The sequence below is a fragment of the Harmonia axyridis genome, chromosome 3, assembly GCF_914767665.1.
Source record: "Harmonia axyridis chromosome 3, icHarAxyr1.1, whole genome shotgun sequence".
Lineage (NCBI taxonomy): Eukaryota > Metazoa > Arthropoda > Insecta > Coleoptera > Coccinellidae > Harmonia > Harmonia axyridis.
Window position 1 is genome coordinate 37,083,332 of NC_059503.1, and position 19,672 is coordinate 37,103,003.

The 19,672-nt window shown below is 37.0% G+C and overlaps 1 protein-coding gene across 15 annotated transcripts in view; it reads left to right on the forward strand.

The window, feature by feature from the left end:
* Window positions 1-19,672, forward strand: part of LOC123675226 (peripheral-type benzodiazepine receptor-associated protein 1) — a 75,473-nt gene that overhangs the window by 19,599 nt on the left and 36,202 nt on the right. For 8 of the 15 annotated variants that reach the window (XM_045610551.1, XM_045610550.1, XM_045610552.1 and 5 more), the window contains exons 3-8: window positions 1,343-1,563; window positions 7,851-8,240; window positions 10,309-10,629; window positions 13,847-14,093; window positions 17,491-17,657; window positions 18,362-18,514. In XM_045610551.1, the coding sequence (XP_045466507.1) occupies window positions 1,343-1,563; window positions 7,851-8,240; window positions 10,309-10,629; window positions 13,847-14,093; window positions 17,491-17,657; window positions 18,362-18,514 (1,499 nt within the window). The remainder of the gene's footprint in view (window positions 1-1,342; window positions 1,564-7,850; window positions 8,241-10,308; window positions 10,630-13,846; window positions 14,094-17,490; window positions 17,658-18,361; window positions 18,515-19,672) is intronic. The other 7 variants (XM_045610554.1, XM_045610556.1, XM_045610560.1 and 4 more) reach the window with 4 other exon arrangements.

The window sequence follows — 19,672 nt, forward strand, 5'->3', positions numbered from 1 at the left end:
CTCGTGTTATTCTTCTCCTAGAATATTATTATTATTATTATTATTCCACCAAACACGCAGCAAAACCTTCCTGGACATCAATCCTTGCTTCGACACTGTTTCCGCCTACTCACAGTGTTTCGACCATGACTGTTATCACTTAACGTTATCGTAAGTGATCCACTATTCATCACCAACCGCAGCGATTTGCAGGTGGACCATATCCATGATTTTATCGACATTTTCGACAATTGGCTTTCCAGTGCGTGGTGCATCTTTGACATCGAAATTACCGGAACGGAAAAGACGAAACCAAAATTGCTCGTGATTGGCTGCTACAGTATCAGGACCATGAAAACTATTTATATTTTCAGCCGCCTTGCTTGAATTGTCGTCTTTATCGAAGAAAACCTGTAAAATAAGTATAGCGTATTTTCTCTTTGCTAGTGCCCATCTATGACACGCGCGCAAACTAAACTGAGTCAACTAATCACAAAACTTCCAGGAAAGTTTTTGTAGTACGAAAGCTCATATTTTCAACGCCATGCAGTAGAACCCGATCGGTCTTATTCAAAGCGAGATACTGATAACTTGAGCCATCTATTATAATTATTATTATGAATAAATTGGAGCTGAGGCTAGGCCTATAAGCAGCTCTAAATATACAAAATTATATCAAAATAAGTTGACAGTGCACCGGGTACAGAAATTATCACACACATCACATATCACACATTCTCAGGCACACAGGTTCCCCAAACGAAAATATCATACTTCTTCTTGAAAATGTTCATTGAAGAAGCACCAACGATCTCTGGAGGCAGACGGTTTCAGGCGTCGAACACTCGATTAGGTAGAAAAATCTGACGAGAGGTGGTTCTGAACTTTTCCTTATGTAGTTTGTAGCAATGACCCCGCAAATTGCCAGTGTTGAGTGGAAACAAAGAGGACAATCAGGACCAAACTCGCCATGCAGAGCTCTGTAGGTTACTATCAGGTCTCCTCTCTCGCGTCGGTCCTTAAAAGTGGTCAAATATTTTGAGACGTTCGTTTAACATGGGCGATTGGGTCCATATGGAAGACGGGTAACAGATCTTTGAAGCTTCCCCAGTTTATCCATATCACCTTTGAGGTTAGAACACCACATTGGTCCCGCGAATTCCAGAATAGGCCTCACATAGGATTTGTAGATTTTACAACAGACCTCGGGGTCACAACTGTGTAAGGCCTTGGAGATCATGTAGGTCACCCTCTCTGTCCTGTCCGCTATCTTCTGAATTTGCATCGACCAGGAGTATTGGCTCAATCTCAAAATTCTAATGTTCTAAATGCAGTACCCTTCAAAAGAATTTTTCTCTTGCAGGTGTGAGGAGCTTCAGCTGGAGATGTCGTCGCCGTCGATGCGTCGAAACGGCGACGGTGTCGGTCACATGACTTCATCATCCTACGGCGTTAGCTCTGGTCAAGCCGTGGGCTCCAGTGGCTGGACAAACAAAGGTACAGAAATAGAAAGAATAATGGCTAAAATAGAACAGGATAACAGAATTTTAGCTGAGTTAGATCACAACCGAGCCACCACCATGGGTAAGTGGAAAAAGTAATCACGTGCAAAGACAAAATTTGTGGTGGAAAAACCTGCTGGGGGCTTCATGGCTTGTCTGTATGCTCGCTTGAAGAAATCGATATATCAACATTCAATGGCGACTTTATCAATGATAGATGTTTCGTTTTACTATCGTATTACGTTTTTTCTTCACAATTCCGTTTGATTTACAGTAAAGGGAAGAATTTCTTGAATATTCATAAACAGGGTGGACCTATCGTCTTTTTGTATATCAAGAGCCCGCAGATTTTGTGGTACCGGGTATAGAGAAAGAATTTCAGCAAATAAGTAAATTAATAGGGATTTATTGTTAAAGAGTCATTTACAGGCCGCGTTATTTCCGTGAGTACTATGGAAACAATATTATTGCGCCTAAAGCCTTATATTATGGAAATTTTGTTCAATGTAGTTCCACTATAAGAAACGCAAATCTAACGATAACTGGATTCTCAATTTCAAGAATATGCTTCGATATTACGCAGTCTTGGCTCTGCAAACACAGTGTTAATAATGATGATAATAATATGTATGCATGTTCAGAAACAGCACTACAGAATTATAGTCATTTTACAACTGAAATAATTATCACAAATAAACATGGGTTCCCCATTGAAACTGAAGTTATGCGTGGGTATAGTTTCCTGCTGCTGAAGTGGTGCTCTCCTATACATATAATATATGTAATATGTGTGTTAGTTGGATATAAGTTAAAATAAGAAATGAAACATAATATTGGTGACGTAGATATCAAATTCACAACAACCAACAAACATGACGTTATTGGACACTAGTCGTAATTTTATTACGTTGTGAACCATATCTCTATTTAACTCGAGAATATAGACTGAACATTTTCTTCCAGAGATTTATATAGTTAATTACACCTTCATGCTTTCTATACATCTCAGGCGAGTAGTTGAATATTCTAGTACTCATAACTATCTAAGCAGTAGATAACATATTTTACTACTGTACTACTATTAGGCCAATTGAAATGTCCCCGGTCTGATGCACGGATGGCGGTGCTAGTATTAAATCATATGATTTTTAGTTAGCACCAACCTTCAAACGATACGTGTCAACATTTGACAGTATTCCGACCATTAACTTGTGAGATAACAAGATATTGCGTTGTGAGTCTAGCTACTTCTGTTATTTGAAAAAAGAGGAAAAAAAAAGAATTTCATGTGCTGATAAAATATTGCTTTTTGAAAGGAAATCTTGGAAATACAGTTGAAGTGAAATCTTGGCTTGATGAAGAGTTTCCGGGGTTTGCACCAGGAAAATCAAACATCATTGATTGGTATGCCAAGTTTAAACGTGGTGAAATGAGCACCGAAGACGCAGTGGACGCCCAAAAGAGGCTGTCACTGACGAAAAAATCAAAAAAGTTCACAAAATAATTTTGAATGACCGTAAAGTGAAGTTGATTGAGATAACAGACATTGTAAAGATATCATCTGAACGTGCACATCATATCATTCACGAATATCTGTACATGAGAAAGCTGTGTGCAAAATGGGTGCCGTGCGAGCTCACAATCAATCAAAAGCAACAACGTGTTAATGATTCTGAGCAGTGTTTGAAGCTGTTCAAGTGCAATAAACCTGAATTTTTGCATCGATATATGACAATGGATGAAACATGGCTTCATCATTCCACTCCGGAGTCCAATCGACAGTCAGCTTAGTGGAATGTACACGATGAACCGAATCCAAAGCGAGGAAAAACACAATAGTCAGCTAGCAAGGTTATGGCATCAGTATTCTGGGATTCGCAAGGTATAAAATTCATTGATTACCTCCAAAAGGGCTAGACCATCAACAGCGATTATTATAGCTTTATCGGATCGTTTGATGGATGAAATCATTAAAAAACGGCCCCATTTGAAGAAAAATAAGGTGCTGTTTCATCAAAACAATGTGCCGTGTCACAAATCAATGAAAACAATGGCAAAATTGCATGAATTGGGCTTCAAATTGCTTCTGTATCTACCGTAACCGCCAGATCTTGCCCCCAGCGACTTTTTCCTGTTCTCAGACCTCGAAAGAATGCTCACTGGAAAGAAATTAAAAGAAGAATATCGCCAATGAAGAAGTAATCGCCGAACCTGAGGCTTTATAGCCCTCGAAGTGTTGAATAATAAAATCGAATTTTGCCAAAAAAATGTGTTTTACTATGATAAACCGGGGACTTTTCAATCGGCCCATATGTACTATATAAATATCTGAGTACAACTTATATAAATAGAATATTTAGCTAGATACCTCAGAAATAGAAGACATATTATGCGTGAAAAAAACAACATAAATCTCCTGAACAAAATTGTTCCCCCAAAATTCGAGTTAATAATCAGTATATTATCAATTTGAACTGAATATTTGTCATTGTCCTAGACTTCTTACTTGAAAATTTCATGAAAACCTTTGAAGGCTCCACCGATTGAAAGTTTGTAATAAAATGCATAAAATAGCCTGTATCCCATAAACACTGATGCCCCTTCAAGAACAAAATTCACGCTAAAATAAAGAATGTTTCCATAAGAAAACTAGATATGCCCTCGATTCCTACTATTGATTAATAAGTACAGCGTTATGATTTTTGTTTTCTTGGATTCATTAAGGATAATTGGTTCACCCTGTAATGAGTTATTAAATAAACCAACTGTATTTAGTATGATTATCCAGAAGTAGCATACTTCAATGATATATTTCATTTTAACACTAGATAACAATATTCAAAAATTTTGATTGGCGCTCATCATTGGATGTTATGATGAATTAACTTAATTTTTGTATACAATTTGGAAGTTTTGTGTTTTGAATAACATGTTACTTTTTTATATATCTTCGACAACTGATCTTTGTCAAATTAAGAATAAGATTGTATAATATGTTGCTAAAGCACTGTACAACATTTTAACGATGCTAGATTGGTGGCATTTACCTCTTGGTGACCCATTACCGCAATCAAACATTTTCTTCGAATTACACAATGGATAAATACTTCGCATGCGCTCATTAATTTTATCATTGTGCAGCATTGTTGTTGTCCTTATTGTAACTCCAGAGTGAAATAAAAAGTAAGGGTGTTGGATTATCAAAATTTAACCTATTATCTCCCCTAATTTAAGATTTTTGTGATTATATCCTCACTTCATACTCACTTTCCAGGGTTGTAACTGTAACTACCTAATTTTTTTTTATATAACACATTATTTCACTCACGACTACAGTGTTTTTTTTCAACACAACCGACTATGAGCCAAACACCAAAAAAAAATTGACTCGGTTATATGTACGCAAATATATTCTTTATTCAATAGAAAATATCTAGTCAGATGCTTGTTTTTTTAAGAACCGAAATTTATTTCTTATAAACTCGTTTCATTTTTAGTACCGTCGTTTACTGTTGCTTTTCCTCTTTATGACCTCCCACTAAACCTGACTAGCTCTATTTAAGGTTAATGGAATTTATTTGCCCTTTAACTCTTTGACTTCAGGAAATCTGTGAAAATTCTCATGTTGATTTCTTGCTTTCTCACGAACTACGCGCATTTCATTGCAGCTGTTAACCACTTGAATGCTACCAATCCAAATGTAAGTTGAGATAGATGAACCTTTTTTTTTAATGGATGAAATTCACCTTATGGACACCCAACAAATCTCGAGGAGTGTAAAACACCTATCAGCACCTGCTGGGTAGTGTGAGGCTCTCCTGAAGGGCATACTCACTAAAAACCTCCATTACACCTCTGCCGAACCCGTAGAGAGAGGTTCCAAGGACGCCAACCTTCCTCTTACGCATTCAGCCTCAGTGCGGCAGGCCCACTAAGGGTTTGGTACTTTACGGCGGCATATCCTTCTTGTTTCACGCTACCCTAAGGAGTGTGGGATAGGGCAGAAGCAATTCGTTGAAGGTGGGAGAGTCATTCAATAGGTAGCCTAAAAAACGTGAGACAACTACACATCAATGATCTCCCTCGTTCTGTGGTTTCCCCCATAGCTCTGATTACGGAACTCAAGTCTGAGGTAGTTCCCCGCAGGAACTTGGTCGGCAAGCCTCCTCCCTTCGAACTTAATCTTCTACCAGGAGACGCCTCTTGACCCTGTTCTTGCGACTTTTGCGAACTTGTACAACTTACGCAAACCCTAAGTCCTCACAGCTTAGGATCATCCTCAGTTTGTGCAGAGATGTTATAAGGATGGGAGTTTTTAGAGGGAGTTTAGTAGTTTTGTCTGTGAGCAGTGGGGTTGAGCAGAGTACTAACATACTTTTATGTTATCCTCGTTTCCTAAGATTCGAGGTCATTAAAGTCATAGTTACTCCTCGAATAGTGTACCGAGAATTACACTCAAGGTCAAGGTCCTAAACTGGCGCCCGCGGAAACATAAGTAACCACTATTCTACCACGCACTCACAGCCAAATGTTGGCATCTTATTGCTTCCTTCTCGGCCTCTTGTATCTCCTTCTGCTAGACCTGTCAATGATTTCCACCTACCTTTATGGCCTCTGTCTGGTCGGTTCTGCGCCTCTCTGGTGGACCCTGCTGCTCTACTTCTCTTCTCATGTTGCTCGTTCTGATTGAACCTGTCGCTTGAAGGGGTAGAGATAAGGGGATATTCTTAGGGGTGGGTGAGGTATTGGCAGAAATGTGGTGTTTGGGGGAACATGCGATTATTGAGGTATGAGGAATATAGAAGGCTGGGATTAGCCACGCCACATTTTTTGGTCAGTCTTAGTTTCACTGTCTACTTTACAGCAGGCAGTTACTACAAGCCCTCCCACCACAACAAGGTGCTGAACTCCGAAGAGGAGATACATGTACCTAAGTTTATCTAGTGTTAGACCTAGATTCTTGGCTTCATTTCTCTATTTTATCTCTTCTTTATCTATTCTTAGATTTGAGTTGATCTCAGGTCTTTTTGCCATTTATTCAAGTTTAATTCTATTGAACCGTTCGTCTAAATATTTTCTGTATATGACGTTTGTTCGTCGATGTCTGAATTCTATTCCCGTATCATCTGCACATAGGAGTCATAGGACTAACAGAATTCTTGGGTTTTTGAAATATCGTATATAGGTCCTTGAACTCAGCTATGAGGCACTCCTCAATGAGAAATTCCTGTACCTCAGGTAGTTTCTTATTATTTTGCAGGGTTTGGTCATCTCGTAGGCTAGTTTTTCATGTCGAACTTGGTCGTAGGCTCCCTCAACATCAAATACCACTAGAGTTGTAGCTTGTTTGTTGGAATCCTTCAGTAAAATATTCTACAAGTCTCAGTAGTTGTAGTTCTCTCAAATGATCTCTTCTGAATTCGAATTGCTCAAGTGGTATCCTAAGCAGTCTGTGGGAATTTTCTATTTTTTCCTGGCCTATGGAACAAAATGATCTATGCTGTTTTTCATTTTTTTTTGATGTGTTCTATTTTCATCATCATTCCATAGGTTTATATTGGTTAGCCTTTTCGAGACATTTTCTGCATAAAAATTTTTTTCAATTTTATCCCTACCTATAGCTTCTTTTGATGCTTCACTTTTTTCGTCTTATTTGTAGTTTATTCTGACTTACTATTTTATTAGCCAAACCTTCAGCATTTTCAAGTTTTGAATATGTCATCCCACTTGCTATATGCAGTGGCGGAATTAGTTTTCTCAAGCCGTAAGCACTTGGTAACATCTTGGTTTGTGAAGTTCAGGCTCCGTCCTTTGGATTTTCCATCCTCTGGTTTTTGAACATTTGTCACTTTCTTCATCTCGTGAATGAGTGCGGGCGACTTCTTTTGTTTTTGTTCGATAGGTGGCGTCTTTTTCATTTCATCTTTCCATGCTGTGTCTAGAGTCTTCTTCCTCATCATAATTTTCCACCCACTCCATTCTTTGTAGGCTGGATGTGTGTCCTTCTTTTCGGTGAAGGGAACAAGTAGTATTCAGCTCATTTTCTCTACTTCTGTAGCTTAAAGTATTTGTGCTATTGTGCGCTCCAGAAAACTTCACTTACCAACATTGGAAGATGCATTTTCTTTGCGTTTTACCATAGCTCTGACATCTGTAGCAGAGACCTGTTCTAAAACCATTCCCACATATTTCTGTATTCTCAATTAATTGTTGTCCCATCGGTTACCAAACACCCAGTATACGTACCATACATACAACAAGCAACACCGAGCATCATAGGGTAGTAATAATTTTTAATTAACCTATAAGCTTCCACTCTCTTTTTGTTTCACTCGTCGCAAATGGATGAACCCATTGGAAAAGCCGCAGTATATTCTTTTCCAGGACCAGGACTGGCAACGTCGGCTAGCAGCCACGCTTTGGGCGAGTGCAGTCCACCTCTGTCTCCAATCACGATGTCCCACACAACGCCCAGCATATACCCTGGCAACATGGGTACCCACAATTCGTTTCAGCCCTCCAGCCTTCAGTCCACCTATCTACCATCTAACGTACAACAGAATGCGACCTCAAATTACAACACCTCACCTTACAATACTTATCAGCATTCCTCCTACTCTAAACCAAGCACTATCATGGGCAGCACCCTGACCCATCACAATACTTCGTTAGGCAACCCGCTAGGACAGACTTCTGCTGGTGTTCTTGGCAGTAACTTAACGTCCAACTTGCAGACGTCCATTGGAGGCAATTTTGGTGGTGAGTAGTATTTACTTTTACGCGATTGGATTTGATGCGATATTTTAGTCTAGAAAGTACATTTCGTTCTCACTATGTTGCATACAACAACAATTGTACTCTATACTTGTGTGTCAATCAATCATAATTTTTTCATAATATTTCTACATTTTAGGAATGAAATTAGAATAAAATCGATTACGTGCTGTTGCCCTGGAACAATTATGTCAAAACGGTTTAGTGCATGAAAATAATTAGGTACTACAAAAAACGAAACACGGAAATAAATACTGATATGAGGTAGAAACCTACATACAAGATACAAGCCTAAAATCAATACATTATTAATATGCAAGTTATAACTTTCTTCAATGATGCTGGATTAATCCACTTCACTCTCTTGGTCCTAGCAAATTTTATATTAAGCTCTGTGCTGATTTAGTTGAGTGATTTTCGTTTTACTACCTAGGCGTACAAATTTGCTTCCACCGGTTTTTCCCGAAATTCGAGGCTTTATTCTAAAAAGCTGGTTATACGTTCATAATTCAAAGTATTGTCCAACGCTGGCCACTACTTTCTGTCATTTTTCGGGCAGAGTACAAATCTCGCGTTGAAAAAACTGGTCATCTTTTGAAGCGATCCTCGAATCGATTCAATTTTTATTTCTCCACAAGACCGGAAATGCTGATCAGCCAGGATGTGTGTGCCATTGATCGAAACAAGAGATAGTCCGAGGGAGAAACGTCTGGAGAATACGGCGGGTGGGTTAGGACTTCCCATTTCAACGTTTCCAAGTATGTCTTGACCACTTTCGCAAGATGGGGTCGAGCATTGTCATGCTATAAAATCACTTTATCATGTCTCTCGTAGTACTGTGGCCGTTTGTCTTTCAATGCTCGGCCCAAACGCATTAATTGCGATAATCGATAACGATCGCCTGTGATTATTTCAGTCGGTGTTAACAACTCATAATACACTACGCTGAGCTGGTCCAACCAAATACTGAGCATGACCTTGGAACCGTAAATATTCGGTTTGGCCGTCGACGTGGAAGCATGGTCGGGATATTCTCATGATCTTCTGCGTTTTGGATTATCGCAATCAACCTTTTTTTTGTCTCCTATCACAATGCCTGTCAGAAATCCCTTTCGTCTTTGCCTTGCAAACAGCTGTTCACAAGCCAACAAATGCCCTTCAACATCTTTCGGCTTCAACTCATACGGCACCCAATTTCTTGTATCTGAATCATTTCCACGACTTTCAGGCGTTTGAAATGGCTTGTTGCGTCACTCCTAATGATCTTTCCAATTCTTGTTGTAACGATCAAGTAATGTCTCCAATTTTGCATCTTCGAAAACTCTCTCTCTTCCACCGCCATGTCTTCGACGTAAAAATCACAGTTCTTAAAGCGTTGAAACTACTCTCGGCACGTTTCTTTCACTAATAGTGGCCTCACTAAGGTATTTGAGAGCATTCGATGAACCTCAGCTGCAGATTTCTTCATAAAGCAGAAAATTAAAACTTCCCGTAAATGACCAGAATTTGGCTCATAAGCTGACATTTTTAATCGAGAATAACTTTATGATGCATACACAAATTGACCAATATTTCGATGGCGTTATGTTTACGAATAACTAAGCTTATTGTATGACATCTACGATCTATTTATCTCGACTACCACTTACTGCTACAACATCTATTGCAAAATGGCGGAAGCAAAGTTGTACACCTAATATATTCAATAATAGATGCAACAAATATAATATTCTACCACAAAATCAAATTTATTTTCATTTGAAATTATATTGAAAGGAATTTTAACAAACATGAAATATTGCTTATTCTTAGAATCGTTTGATTTTCTCGAAACATTGGTTGCTTAATTTTTAGAATTGTTTTCGTTTGCAATACCTACCGCATTTATGTTACTTTATTTTTGGTATTTTTTCTTTTTTTTTTAGATACTGGGATAGGTACGTGATTTACTTAACAGAATTCGAGCTGTCATTTCAGTTTTAATATAACAAGAATCTCCTTATTATACTCAATTGAAAATTGTATTCCTCTACCTGTAATTTTTATATTCCAGGAACATCTTTAAACAGCGTTAGTCTCAACATGGTACCCAGTAGTTACACTACCAGCACTTTAGGAAACACCAATACATTCAGTAATCCCTTAGGTACCAGCATAAATACGGGTTTAACCAACTCCAGTTTCAACAACCCTAGTTTCACCAACCCGATGTCCAACCCCCTTACACAATTCTCTTCCTTGCCATATAATCCAGCAACTACTTCTTCATTTTCCAACAATGTTACATTCTCAAATCCTCTGACGCAGTATAATAGCCTTCCTCTTTCTGGAGCCATGAGCATGAAACTCAAGCAGTTGGAAGAAACAGACTTGGGTAAGTTCAGATAGAATAATTATCTTATAATATTTGGATATAACGTCAAAAACAGTTATTTAGAGTCATCTTCTGTCAGGGGTTGTAGATCTCAAGATATGTATTCTCGGAAATAGTTGTTCAAAAAAATATATATTTATTTTCAGCAACCAATTATGAAACATACTTACACCTTAATAGCAGAAAATGAATAAAATTATTAGGACAGTGTTATGTCTGATTCGATTTGTGATTGATACAATTTTTCGAATCCTAAATGATTGAACCTCAATATCTACAAAGGATTCCCTTTCTGTTCAAGCGTAAAAGGAAGGAACCTATAAATTCAGTGAAAGAATCGGTCAAAATTGAAAAGAATTGCTAATTAATTCTTTCATCAGGAGAAAATTGGCAAGGGAATAGGTTCTTTACGATATTATAACCATTAACCTATTTATAGAATCTCAATTGAAAGGAAAAGAACACAAATTGGATGAAAAACTTTCAATCCTCATTTTTCGATCAATTCAAAATAATATTATTCATAAAAATTTTGTGGGTTCATTACGATTGCTAATTTTTTTTCGGATTACTTCCCAATTATTTTATTTTGAGTAAAAATCAACAGTAATGTGCCTGAAGTGACTATAGATCCAACAGAGGTTGGGGAGTCAGTATAAAAAATCATTAAAGATGTAGTGATAATTTGATCTTATTCTTATTTTATCAATTCCATCGTTTGATAATTCCCTTTCGAAACTTTATTATTTTTGTTTTGTTGACCTAGTTTTCCTGTCAATTTTTTTTCCTGACACTCCTCAGTATTTGTGAGACCGCTCCAATATGGAGAGCTCATCTGAGTTAAGAGAACATAATGCACCCAATGAAAATAGGGTTATCAGAAACTAGTGTGCAGATTAGGTGAAAAAAAGTACTGATCAGCGGTTCATAGAATGTCCAATGATTGAATACCAATGCAAAAAATCCTTTTGACCCCCTTAAACCCAAGATCTATAGATAACACAAGTTGTCACGTAACTTAGGTTGAAAAGTGAGGATAACGCGTCATTCGTTAGTCATATTGCCATTGGCCAGGGTCTATAGATTAGACTTTGCATTGTAACTTCAACCAATCGGCGTCAACCATTCGTCACGTACCCGGTTGCCCCATTCAAGTAAGAAACTGAAGAGAGCCCTGGTGGTTCCTATCTATAAAGGAAGAAATATCAACCTACCTCAAAATTATAGACCCATATCATTATCACAATCTCTATCTATAGTATTTGAGGTCATAATAAAGAAAAGATTGGTTGGGTTCTTTGATAAAAACAAAATGTTCTCGAAACATTAACATGATTTCAGGAAGGGAAGATCAGTCATATCGGCAATATGGGAAGTTATTAAGAAGACTACTACTGCTTGGGATAGTCATGAAATAGTTGAATTGATCTGCCTCGACTTGAAGAAGGCTTTTGACACCGTCGATCATGAAATTTTACTCGAGAAGCTAGAATATTATGGTGTTAGAGGGATATCACTCGATATGTTATCATCGTATTTGGCTATCTGTTAACAGAAGGCAACAGGTTGCGTGGAGGGATCGAAGGTCGGCTGTCGGAGACATTGCTAAGGGAGTGCCGCAGGGTACTGTCCTGAGTCCGATATTATTCCTCATTTTCATCAATGATTTCCTGGATAGTATGCAATGTTATGGGATCACCTTGTATGCTGATGATACCTCTGTGTTGGTTAAGGGTTCAAACCCGGAAGAGATTCGTGAGAGGGTGCATTTTGTGCTGGAGAGGATAAAAGAATGGTTTCAGGGTATTAGCTTAAAATTGAACGATTCAAAAACTCAACAAGTTTCGCTTTCACATGCAACTCAACAAGTATCCTCTATCAAGTTGCTCGGACTACATCTAGAGAGTAAGTTGGGTTGGAAAACTCATTAGATGTTGTCAGCGGCGGTTTTTTCGATTCGTAGAATAAAACTGTGCACTTCAGACGAGATACCTAGCTAGGTTAGTGTATTTCGCTAATTTCCATTCTTTGGCCTCATATGGGCTAATTTTTTGGGGGGGAACATCGGAAGCATCTAGAGTTTTTAGGCTGCAAAAGAGGGCAATTAGCAGCCTTCAAGCCAGAGATAGCTGTAGGAGTTCGTTTGTATCAGGGAGGATACTTACAATATCGAGCATGTATATCCTAGCCTGTTTAAAATATGTTCACCAAAATATTGAACAGTTTCCAAGAAATATGAACAGACATGCTTTCAAAACAAGAAATAAATATTCTCTAGAGATACCTTACCATCGACTTACCTCATCCCAACAGTTTATCGACCATTGGGGCCCTGTTTTTTATAATAAAGTTCCTTATGATTTCAAGAGGTGGGATGGAAAGCGATTCAGTCTGGAGAGGAAAAAGATGCAGTTGAAGACTGCTTTCTATAGTGTGCAGGAATTTTTAGACAGTGATATTTTTATATGATTTCTATTTAATTAAGTCAATAATGTAATTATGTATTTGTAATGTGTACTTGTCATAAACCTTATATGTTGTTATATTTCTATGACGTCTTCCTATATCTTCATGTAGAGAATAATAAATTATGATTATGATGATTATGAAATATGGAGGGCAGTGATACGGACAATGATCTCTTATGGTAGAAGTATTAAGAAAGTGTCCAGAGGAAAAGGAATTTAGGAAACGCTAGTGTAGCTAGAGGGTAACCAATCCAAGAAGGCGAACATACTTTCATCTTTGCCGACTTCTTGCTTTATCTCTTTCAATTCTTTATTACGTTGACTATGAAATTCACCTTCTAGCTAAACCCCACAATTTGAGTCAGTTCAATGCTCATTTTCGAAATGAAAAGATGATTTTCCTTATCTTTATCCTCCATAAGTTGAAAGTTACGAGGCAACATGTTTAATCTTATAGACCTTGCCTTGAACCATGCCAGTAAGGCAATCTATAGATGGCACAGGAGAGTGAACAGTTCTAATGAGGAACACAATATACCTTAAGATTGTGGTGCAAGGTATTCCCTTATCAGTAGGAAAATCTATCCATTTAGGCTTTTTTACTATGTCTTTTCGCCACCTTAGGCACAGTACTGTGAATTGAAAATCAGACAATGAAATGGCGAAAAAGCATCTGCTGAATTAATTATACATATAGTTATAGTGAAAATATTATATTATATTCGCAAATATCATTTGTTGGTTTGTAGCCATGAGAAGAGTACCAACACCAGTAACTCCGCACAATAACCCTACTTGGGGCCTCACCAGTACTCTGACGGGTATGACGGATACCAGACCCCGTGGCATCTTAAACGATGGCCTTGATTCGGATTGGTCAGGTGGTTTGCACGATCGAGATAGAAGTTTTCTTAACGGACACAATGTTTCCAGCGAAGGACAAGTTGACATGTTGGATATACCAGGAAAGGGAAGGTGTTCTGTGTACATAGCAAGGTAATTCATTCACGTTTTTCAAATCGAATTAAACATTTGAGTTCAATCTGCGATTGCGATACATATTCAATCAATTGCATTCAAGGACGTAGAAACGGAGGGTACTGGGGTAATTCCCCCAGCAATATTTCCAAAATATAAAATTACAGAATTCTCGCAAAGACGAAGAACAATCATTTTTTCCATTAAATGAACCAATAATCATTTTACTTATATTTGAAATCCACAAGGCAGTAAAAAATTGGACCCTTTTACGAGTTTATGATCGCTTTAAAGATGAGTATTTTTATTGCACTACGAGCACAACTATGTTCGAGGTTCATTATTTTCCTTTATCTATCCGCTTTGACGGCTTCGCCTCTTATTTGCCATCTGTGATTTTTGCATTCGACATCGCTATACACTTACCCGTTGTTTTCAGTTGTTTGTATCATTCTGGTAACAAAATTTTAATACTGTAGTTATCAAAAAACTGAATTGAGTAATTCGCATAGAAACATTGTGTGGGTTGTGTTGTACAATTTATTGTGTTTCATTCAAATTGCAATCTATTTGTGAAGACATCAGTTTTAAATTGACTATATCTAAACGGTGTTCCCAAATTGGAGATACAAATGAAAATTACAGTTTTCTCGGATCATTTGAAGAATATAGTCCTACAACATGAAACTCCAGATGCTTTGTATTTGAGATACAGGTGTTAAAGTTCAAGTTTCTTTCTCATAAAACCTTTCCTTTACAAGATATTTAACTTGAATTGGCATATATATTCCAATTTAAAGTTTTCATCATGTGATATGCTAATTTTGAATGCAAATCTACAGGTTGATATTTTTTCTGGGAGAGTGCCGTTTCTTTCCTCCAGAATTATATTTTGGTGAACCACTGATAGTTTTAGAACTTATTCACCCACTCTGCAGCGAAAATTAATAAAGATTAGATAAACTTATATACGCATCACTGAAAAGTTCGACTACAAGAAACACCCTGTATCTGGGAAACAAAGCGTTTGCGGGCTCATGTTCAAGGGACTTTTTATTCTTAAAATTATCCAAGGAATTTCTCATTTTCATTCGTGACTTCAGTTTAGGAAAACCCAGTATAAGGTAAGAACAACCGAATTGGTAGATAATAAAAAAAATATTTCTAATAATTTGGTACAAACTCCGTTATCAAACTTCTTTTCCTCACATAACAGATATGATTAAACGTTGTCGTCAAAAATTTTTTTCGATTATCCCCTCAAAGAAAAAAAGATCTACGCCCTTGATTGCACTTACGAGTATCGAAGGTAGAATTTCCAACAACCGAGATAATCATTTCTCTCTCGGCCTACATCTTCGAATGAAAACCGTGTGTATTCATCGGTTACCATCTGGTTTGTTTTTAATCCCTGCTTTTTCGATAGAATATTATTAGATCGGCTGGAGGGACCGACGTGTGGAAAGGTTACCCACACGTATTGATTGCGTTGAGGGTCGCTGACGCTGATCATGATTCATTAAATTCGCATTTGTAATGGTCCTTGCACTCTTTCTGTCCATTAACACGTCTAGATTCGAGCTGAATCGATCGTAGAGGGCCAGTGTTTCGGAAACTATATATTGAAAAAAAAAATCGTTAGTCTTTTCATTTGGAGGTTCTGGACTTCTCAACCGTGGCAGACATTTCATCTGATTTTTGATTCTTCGAGGTTCTTCCCTGAAGATTTTATTTGGACGAAGGCTTCCTTTGAACTGATGATGTTTTTTTTTTTTTTTTTGGTTAAAGCAGGGGGAATCCTCGTGGACGAACTGCCTTGTTAAAGGTCAAGACTCGATTTGAAAAGCAAGCTTTGGACTCTTGTTTCTGGTGGAAGATTCGTCGTAGTCCAAAGATTCTCTGACTTCGCAGATCTTCTTTTTGTTTAAGGTCCGGAATTTACATTCCCTTCGCCTCTAATTTCATTTCTCCTATTTTCTGCTGTTGTCTGATCGGAAGGCTTTCCTCCCAAATTCATGTCACTTTTTTCTTCTATTTAGTTCTTTGAAAGAGGTATTTCCTCTTATCTCCCTTTCTTATTTTGTATTATCTTTCTTAATTCCTTATTCTCGTGCTCTTTCGGTGACTCTATTGTCTTCTTTCTTTGTTTATTGACTATTTCTTCAATAGTTTCAATTTTCAGTTCTTCTCTGATTTGTTGGTTAGTTATATACCATAGGGCGCCAACCGCTGTTCTTATTACTGAATTTAGCGTACTTTGCAACTGATCATTATTATTGTCTTTCGTATTGTACCAAGTAACTCCTGCATACGTAATGCTTTGTATTAGCACTATTTTTATTATCTTCAGCTTGTTTTCTAAAGAAAGTTTACTTTTAGGGTTGAGCAATGGGTACAGTCTGCCGTGCAATTGCCTTGTCTTTTTTCTGTTTTCTTCTATCTGTTTGTTCAAATTCATTCTTTCATCCCAGATATTTTGCTTCCTTTTTCCATTCTATTGTCAGGTTTTTTATTTTAACGTTTCCTGCTTTCTCTTTATTTACTGTTGTTCCTCCGAAGTAGATTGGAACTGTTTTCGATGTGTTTACTTTGAATCTCCATTTCTTGAAGTATTCCATCAGTGATTCTCTGACTAATCTGTTGGGGTATTTCATTGATTCCCCAAGAGTTTTGAGAGCGATTTCGTGAAGAAATTCCTTCAACGAGCTGGGTATTGTGAACAAACCAGGTCGCATTGAAGGCGGTCCTGAGGAATTTATTTTGGAAGACTTGTAACTTATTGAATTTCGACACGGAGGGTGCGAAGGCCCAACACGTTGAAGCGTAAGTTACAGTAGAACTGACGGTGGTCTTGTACAAGATAAGCTTGTTTTGAATGGACATGTTGCTGCGACGAGAGAGCAGTGGAGTTACTTTGTCTAGCACCCTTTTGGATGATGATGTTGTGGAATCAAACACAGTATTTATTGTCCTGCCATTAGGTCATAAGCCAATATTATTGGTGCTCAAAAATGTATGTTGTCTTCATTGACTCAAAGAAGAGGACATAAATTTTAGTTTGACTGCCAATAGCAGGAGCCAAACGCTTTGGTTGATGAGAGTATCATATGTTCATGTTTTTATGTTTATAAATCTCAAAACGCTCATTTTTTATCCCCGACTAATTATACTGGGTGGCTCACATGAAGCAGTCCAGACCAATATTTCCGATAAAAAGTTAACACATATCAATTTTAGTTAATTATTTACATTAATGAAATTTTCAATCGTTCGAATAAAATAAATTCGTTCGGTGGAGCTTTTTTTTAAATTTTGGTTGCCGTCTTGAATGAACAACTTTCTGAGCACTTCACGAGTATCTTAAACTAGCTAGAGATCTAAAGATGCGTATCTTATGTATCCGAATCATTCGTAGGTTTTCTTATGAACCAGAACCAGAGGTGGAGGAAGAACTGGCCATACAAGCTGGAGATTACCTTCTTGTTTGGGGTGAGCCTGTAGGTCCTGGAGGGTTCTTAGATGCAGAGTTGTTGGATGGTAGGAGGGGTTTGGTACCATCGCATTTTGTTCAACGGTTGATAGGTAAGACATATTTGTCAAACTAAGATATAACTTCTGTGTTATCTTCAGAACCATAGAAAAAAAAATAAATGAAAATGTTGAAGGTATCTTTATGAAATTAACTAACTGGCTTCTGAGAGATAAAGACTCATTCAGAACAATAGTGTCGTTATAGTCATTCCATTTGTTTAAAATATCACACTTATTTTTGTATATTCAAGTTTATTTTAGTCCAGTCATCTCAGTGAAAAGCAGATACTGATTTCGGAATTTGAGAAACCTAGTTGAAAACTCGTATAAACTTGCATTTGGACATCCTAAAAGTTATCTCAAAACAAACATATGGTAGGGAATCCGCAACTATTAAAATCTAAGGTTAAAGGTCACAAAATATATTTTTTTTTTACATTTCTTGGAAAGATCTCGTTTCTTATAGGTTTTTCACTATTTGTTTTCATCATCAATATTGTAGAATACAAAATTCCCAACAACTTTCGTTTGAAAAGTTTTTGCATACTGTGAATTGTTTTCGAGAGCGGATGGCGTGTGGTTAGAGCATCATTTAAGCTAAACCGCTAGTCCCGGTCAAAAACACGCTATATAAAGTTTGTTAGTTATTGATAAATACATAATTATTAATATTCCTCATTTCTTATCAAGTAAAACTTCAAACCAACCAACATTAAAAACTGTACTATGAAACTTCATTTGTTTTTCTTGTCAAGGTGAGGATCTGCTTGAGTTTCACCAAGCAGTTCTAAGCACATTGAGGGAGGAAGAGATCAACCAAGAGAATTTCGCTGCTGATGTTCAAAGATTAAACGAAATAGCGGAGATGTCAGAGAACCAAGAAGATGAAGGTCCTGAAGGTGAGCAAGGTAGGGTAGAACCAGCTGGTATGATCTTCTGGGTTATGCTTATGCGATGTCATTTGAGTCTTTTCTAATAGTAGTACGTAAACTTCTTATTCTCGAAAATTCGTTCTTAGTGAGTTAGATTAGTTTATTCACTTAGTGACATATAATTCGCAGCTACTAGATTAGACAAGAACTTTCTGACTGGAATTGGCAAAAAGTGGGGAAGAGCTCAATTCGTTAAAAAAAAATAAGACATAGATACAATTTTCATGAATATGAAGAATTCAGTTTCAATTGTAATCTTTGTTTAATAAAGCGTCTTTATAGAGTAGGTCTTTCAGATGCTAGTACTATCGCTCCTAATTTTTCAATAAAAAACGGCACAACCAATGACTTTTAGCCACATCGCTGAATAGGGAATCAAATTACTTTTCATTTGATGTATCACAATTCATATATTTCCATTGGAAAAAATTAAGTAAAGCGACGCTGGGCGTAGGGGGTGACAAATATCAAATTCAAAAAAGCATACGATAAATTGCATTTGAAATTAAAAATCGAGGATTTTCCCCAATAATTCATCGTACAATAATTATTGACAAGTTTCGTTACTCTGTTGGCACGCTGTATGTACATATAATAAACGGGTGCTGAAATTAAATAAACACCAGGGCAGCAATTAATTGAAATACATAAGATATATTTACAATTACAAAGATTATTATGAATTCATATCAAAGAGAAATTTGCCAAAGTGATTTCGAAAAACAAAGCGTTCATATAAACTCTTCAATGATCATGGTAAAAAAATGCTATATGAACGTAATTTTTGTAAGTAATTTTTTTTGGGGCACTGGATGTGCGGTCTCATTTCTACAAAACCATGGTTGTTATTCGAAAATGTGGATATCGTTGTTGTTCAAGAGAAGAGTCAGTTCATATTTTTGCCAAGTTCACTCAGAATATTCGAAACTTTTCTTGTTGATGCTATTTTCATAATTCTTAGCATAGCTGAAAGGATTATAAATACTACTAGCCTATAATAATTGTTCTTACCTAGTTTTGTCGAATAAAAATACTATTAATAAGTACTAAGTTTGTTCATAGCTTAGAAGAACGACTTCATTCATGGATGCACATGGTGTGAATGTGCAACCTGAAGATTTAATTAGAAATTAG